This window comes from Mauremys mutica, chromosome 9 (genome assembly GCF_020497125.1).
Source record: "Mauremys mutica isolate MM-2020 ecotype Southern chromosome 9, ASM2049712v1, whole genome shotgun sequence".
Classification (NCBI taxonomy): Eukaryota; Metazoa; Chordata; order Testudines; family Geoemydidae; genus Mauremys; species Mauremys mutica.
Genome location: NC_059080.1, coordinates 14,198,482 through 14,205,330, shown reverse-complemented (window position 1 = coordinate 14,205,330; position 6,849 = coordinate 14,198,482). Strand labels below are relative to the sequence as shown.

Sequence of the window (6,849 nt, the reverse complement as noted above, 5' to 3'; positions counted from 1 at the left end):
TATGGTGAAAGGTTTATCATTAAACAGAATGTGCAAAATTTTACACACTCAGGTCACCATTAAAAGGGTCAGCATTTATCAACAGTGGTAGAGGAGTCAACATTGTAATGTTTTAATGCATGAAATAGAATGCAATTGTAGTATCTGATACCACCAGAGCAGATTTCTGTACAATACTGAATATTTCCAGCATGCAATTTATCGTATAAAAATGCAAAAGCATGCTTCCCATCCCGCTTTTTAATTATGGCAAAGACAGGCCAAAATTGGAAGCTCTAATTATTATTTATTGACTGCTGGCAATGTGAAACACCCAAAGTCACTGCTCCAAGGGTCTTATTGTAAATGTTATGTTGGCCATTATATTGCTGCACAGCATGCTGAGCTTCTGAAACTGGGTAGCCAAAACTCTTCTTGCAATATTGGATTTTTGGAGGGGAGCTGCCTCGCTACTCAAATTGCCCCAGATAACTAACCCTGCTGCTCTAAGCTTCTGATCCTACATACTGATGTCAGTGGAACTACTAAAAGAAGCAAAGTTCAGCCTATTCATAAGTGCTTGCAGACTCAGGGTCTTGTTTATGAGGCATTTATTATTTAGGAAAACTGTGATACAGGTTTTAACAAAGCTGCTATAAGCCAGACTACTTACTCTAAAAAATTCTTTGGTTGAGCCTGAATCCAAGGTTCCATAGGCTATTTCAGTTTGCTTCGCCAGATCCTCTGCACTTTCTATGGGAGAGACCATCCTTTCCACAGTAAGGAAGGCAGCAAGATTGGCAGTGTAAGAAGAGATGATGATGAGTGTGAAGAACCACCAGACTCCTCCGACAATTCGTCCTGAGAGAGATCTATGGTAAAACAGACAGGGTCAAAATTGTTAATCCATTCTGTTTGTCTTCTAGAAGGGAAGCAACATTTTTATTATACCATATTTGCAGATTTTTCTTGTGCACATAAAATGGGTGATCAAAAGCCAACTCCGGATATCCTTATCCAGGCATTACTCAGGAGAAGTTTCACTGTTTGAGTGAAAACTGAATACAGAGCTCAAGAGTTGTCTCTAAGGCCCCGATCCTGCCAAGACTTAAACTAGGACTTCAATGGGATGACTTAATTTTCTGCACTGTTAGTACAGACATAAGTCTTGGCAGAACTGAGACTAAGTGCTTTCGTGCCTATGTATCTGTGCAAATGGGGACATATACAAATTGTATAGACACAGATGAAAGCACTTTCTTGAAATTTTGGCCTTGAATTAATTTTTAATGAGGCCAGAAGTTGACAGAGAAAAGTTTCAGCAATAAAGCTGAAGATGATACCACTAATGCTTGAAGACTCTATTTGTGCACTTCTTGCTTGGTCCTTGCAAAACCTAGTTATGAGTTTTGTCCTGAGAAAGGAATGAGTAAGGTGATGTGCAGGGTGTTTCAAAAGTTAATTGGATGTGTAGTGTGTAATTATTGGGTAAAATATGCAGGTGTAGCATGGTATAAATAAGGTAACTTGTGATTTATTTATAAGGAAAAATTGATGCAGTTATTACTGCCTGGCATAGCCTGGGTATGCATTTTAAAAGAACCAGAACCTGAAGCATGCACTTCCGTTCCAGAAGTCAGGCACTATATGTAGATAAAGGAAGGCATCTATGGGGATTGGAGGGGCCAGGAATAGGTCAACAGCAGTTGACCAATGGAAGCAGAAGATTGGTGAACACAGGAACCCTCCCACTCCCGCACCTCCCACTCGTTCTGCAGAAGATCAATGACAGGTAGTGGGCAGAAAAGTCCCATCCAATGCTCTATGCTAGCTGATTACATGCGGAGATAAATAATCTCCCTACTGAGGCCTACACAAGGAGAGTTACTCCCAGGGAGCAGCATGAGGTCTGCTCATGCCATGGCTCAATGGGAATTAAGGGAGTCTGAATCCTACACATTAGAATAAGGAAACATTTTTTATGTTAATTAAAATGTGCATGTCTAAAACCGACTGATGCATGTTACTATTCAATAATTTGGGTCTGCCACATTCCCATCTCAGCCCACACCACCAAAGCAGCACAGGAGTGAGGTGAAAAATCTAATCACTGCCTGTTTTTTTCCTTAGCTTTTTAAAAAATGCAAAAGAAAAAAAAAACCTAAAATAATTGTAAAATAAAAGGCCAGTCCTCAGTTGGTGTAAAAAAAGTGTAGCTCCATTGTAGACAAGGGATCTTAACTGAGCATAAGGGCCTAAATGCTTGTCTGGGACCCAATCCTGTATCCTTTCTCAAGTAAAACCCCAATTTTAGGACATAGTCACACAAGGTCCTGAGCACTCTAGTGCCAATCCAGCAATGAACTTAAGCATGTGAGTAATTTCACTGAAGACAATTAGACTATGTTCATACTTAAAGGTAAGCACCTGCTGATCAATGACATTGTGATCAGTAACACTGCAGAAGACTGGTACAAAATTATCTATTCAATTACTTGTTCTAGTTCTCGCTGATTTAAGTGGAAGCAGAATCAGGTCCCAAATATAGTAAAGTCCATGGACCTTGATATTGTAGCCCAAAATTTACATCACAAATTCACTAGAAATGATTGAAAAACAGAACTCCATTTGGGACACTTGCAGTATATTTTACTTTTGGAACAGTGCACTTACCACACATTGAGGAATGTTTGTTTCACTAATAATGCACCAGTGCAGGGTTTTGTGGCTAAATGCCTGTTGTCAAACCTGTATCTCTTCCGCTCTGAAAATGAGCCTCGGTTTTATGTGGAATAGAGGAAACGAGGAACTTTACATGCACTGGCAACCATAATTCTGGCATTGCCTAACTTTTGAATTCTTGACTTTGCAAACTTAATAATGGTCTTTTTTTTTTTGGTCTGTTATTTATGTGTACAGAAATGTCCTACCAAACATTTACAGCTAAGGGTTCTTTCCTCTCAGTATTATAAACAAGGAAAAGTGTCTATTTTGAATAGAAGATGGGTGGGGGAAAAAATCAAAACCACCCCCCCCCACAACATAAAGTTTTCATATTTTTTAAAAGCCTGACATGAAAATCCCTAAGAATATTTATTTTTATGATTTGGACCCTACCATATATAATTAATTTTATACATGTCATTGCTAATGATTATTTACATGGTGTATGCAAGAAAGAGTGTCAGTAGACGCCAATCTTTTGCAGTGATAAAGAAATAGACAATTTCGGCAGTAGAGTTTATAGCAGACAGACCATTCTTGCCCTTGATGCAGAGAAGATGAGAAATTCTTACCTGATTATTGGATTCCTTCAAGCCCCTCTGTGCCACACCCAGGCAGTGGGTACAAGTTCGCCTACCAAGAGATGGAGATGAGAAAAAGGCAATAATCTTGTGCTATAGCCCTACCCCTAACCTCATAAAGGGGGGGCTGGCTGGCCTTGCCCACTGAGGGGATTCCTGAGTAATAAAAATTCTGTTCAGTTCTAAGAAAACCCAACATCAAAATACACATTCATAAAAATACTGCCAAAACAACGGAAGCAGAGTGGGACATCTGGGCTGGGTTAGAGGGACATGGAGAAATCACACTAACAGGTATGAAGTTGCGATTCTCCAGTATATCGCTAGCCCAGGGAACATCAACAGCAAATCCCACTGCAAGAACAGCTGTGGGCTGGTATCCAAAGATACTGCAAAACTGATGGATTATAGCTCACATCACCCACCTGCTGAAGTCAGTATCTGCAGAGGCCACTTCATCAAGTCTGTAATGATGTGAAAGAGTATGTAAGGCTGTTCAGGCAGCCACATTGCTCAGCTCTAGAAGGGAAGTATTGCCTCTTTGCCCATGAGGAAGGGATGGCTTTCAAGGCCTGAGCTATGACAGAAACTTCAGTGTTTTGGACAGCACAAGCTTTCTTAATGCAGTCTCACGCTCAATAAGACACACAAGGCACAGAGGCTGTTAAGCTTTCCTTGGGGCCTCACAAAACGATAAATAGGTGACTTGACTTTCTAAATTCCAGTTCTCCTGTAGAGTCCATAAGAAAAGCTCTTTGCAGTAAGTGCATGAGGAGTCTTTTTTTTCTCCTCTCAGGCACTTACACAGAATTAGGGGAGGTGGGGAACAGACTTGATCACTACCTCATTCTGATAACATGAGCAGTGAAAAAGCTTGAAGCTCCAGCCCCCGTCTGCCTAAACAGAAGCTCGCTAAAAAGGCAGCTTTAAAGATTAGTTACACCTGTGTCAAGCCAATGTAGTGGAGCAGCCCGAGGAATTTGTCTAAGATGTACCTCAGAGAAATAAAGTGAGTACCTGTGAGGGCGTGTTAGCAATAGGATGATATCCTACGTGGCTAAAGGAGGGCAGAGCTTTGAGTTCAGATTACAAGCTGCCAAAATAAAAATAAAAAAATCTCAGCACATCCACTGAAGCAGCCCGAAGGTTGAGCACTACCCAAACGGAAGTTGGGACTTGTCAGAACCAGGTTAAGAACCGACCTGGGCCCTTTGACAAGAAAGGACCACAAATCCAACATGAACCCTGCTGCAGGAGACGTTACTGATATTTCTCTAGTTACTCCAGGTTTGGGCTACCAGTCAGAAAGCCAAGCAATACAGGAACAGTGAAACCACAGAGCCATATAATGATATAATAATTTATACAGCTCTGTACACACCCAGAAAGGTAAGCGGTTCTTGTCCTAAAGTGCTTATAATGATAAAAATCAAGACAAACAGACACAAGATAAAATGCCTGATGACAGTTCTGGGGCTGGAGAGTCTGGGCATTGAGATAGTGATGAGATGAAGGGAGGCGAGATTGCCCAAAGAGATGGGATTTCCTAAGGGATGTGAAGCGCAAGAGATGGTTCTTGGAGGATGAGGAACAGGTTAGTTCTCCAGTTCTCTGATCTATTTCTGTTAAATCTGGAATGAGCTTCTGTTCACTCCAACAGCTGAGTTCATTTCAGAAAAAACTGGATGAAACCATAGAGCTGTTTTCCCCAGAGTGCTCCAGAGAGCATGCAGAGAAAAATTAAACACTCACCACTCTGAAGCAACCTACATTAAAGTAGCTACAAGTGGTGATTTGGACGGGTTGGAAAAAAATCTCTGAGGAAAGTAAAGATGGAAAACCAGTGTCTAGTCCAGCCAGCCAAAGAATGCAACGGGGCAGGGTCTGCCAGCCTCTTTTGTAGGGAAAATAACATCACAGGACTTTCCCCTCCCAACTCCATCTGCTGCTATGAAGGGTCCTTATACTCACTGCATGGGCTGGTGCAGAGGGCTGAGGGAAAAAAGGGTTAACATGCAAACTCTGCATTTAAATTAGGCTGATAATAAGAGATTACTTATAATTTTACTTGATCTGTCACATAACCTATTGTCCATTACTCAGATAACAATTACAGAGAAAAGGATTACAACTTAAAACACCTACAAGAACCATTGTAGAGAGGTCACACCTGTACAAGGTGTGCAGCATTGCTGTTTAAAAAGCTCTTGTTTAAAAAATACAAGCAACCTTTGATGTTTTATAAAATGCACATTTCCTCAGTGAGTTGGCAAACTGTACAACATTCATTTTAAATGATTTTTTTGGTATTAACTAATTCATACTGAGCTTGAGACAAAGACATGGCAATTGAACAACAGCATTATCAATATAAGGTTTCAGGAGGTGCTTTGAAAGGGAAGTAAACAGAAAGTGAGCATACCTTGAGAGGAAATTTGAAAGGAAGCATGGAGTTAAATGAGAGGAAATTAGCAACAAGAGAAAAACACAACATTATTATGTAAAATTTGCATTCACTTTGCAGAACAGTAATAAATTCTTATCTATAATCAAAAGCACCTGAATTTTTCCTCTACTCTTGAACACAAAAATGTGTATTATTTCGTATAAAAATTATAAGAAAAATTTGGCTTTGCAGACATCCATTTTTAATTGGCCTCTTCTTACCAATAAAAGATTAATCAAATATAAGAACGAGCAAGGCTGGCTGGAAAACTCTGAACTTCCTCAGGGCAAAATCTGAATCTCTGCAGCCACTTTTTCTTTCAAGTATACATGTAAACTGTGAGCCAAGTTCTGCACTTACATCACCAGCAAGCTCACTGAGTGTGATAGAGCTGCATGAGGTAGAAGCTTGCACAGGATTTGACCACATGACCCAAACCCCAGCTGATGAAAGATTGCAATAACAGCATTTCCAGTTCTGACTCCCATTCTCCCGCCACAGAAACTCCACGGGAGTTACATGCCTACATGCTTTTGAAAATCCCACTATAAGTAACTCCCAATGCCTTTAGGAGGAGTCACTTGGTTTTAACAGAGGAAGAAATAGGTCCCTGGGACTCGACAGCCTTAACCTACCAGACTCATGCAATACTTTTAAACAAAAAACCTTGACACTGATTCGTAGAACCTGCAAGGAAACGATTTTGCTCAAAACAAATACGAACTTGACTGTGCTTTGTGTGGCTTTTTATTGCTGGGTAGATTCTCCATTTAGATAATCTATGTCTGAACCCCCACGAGTGGATTCTCAATACTTTAGCTCACTATGCTGACAACACAGTAGTCTTTGATAGCAGAACAAAACAGCTGGAACAAATGTTGATTCCATAGAGGGATGTACTGAACACAGCGAGTAGCTGTTATCTAATTCAGGTTAGACAAATCCTATTAAACATGGAGAGTAGAGTATAGGGATATATCCTCTGGAATATCCACAAAAAATACTCACCCATCATAGATCTAACTAGCCAAGAGATGTCACAGTTATTGCACACAAAGGTAGCTGAAAGAGCCTTTATCAGGAAGCACAAAAGTGATCGCTCCAGAATGCTCGTCGGCA

At 40.4% G+C, this 6,849-nt stretch overlaps 1 protein-coding gene across 5 annotated transcripts in view; it reads right to left on the bottom strand.

The window, feature by feature from the left end:
• Positions 1-6,849, bottom strand: part of GRIA3 (glutamate ionotropic receptor AMPA type subunit 3) — a 225,126-nt gene that overhangs the window by 58,576 nt on the left and 159,701 nt on the right. For all 5 annotated transcript variants that reach the window (XM_045030430.1, XM_045030431.1, XM_045030429.1 and 2 more), the window contains one exon: positions 653-851. In XM_045030430.1, coding sequence (XP_044886365.1) covers positions 653-851 — 199 coding nt within the window. The remainder of the gene's footprint in view (positions 1-652; positions 852-6,849) is intronic.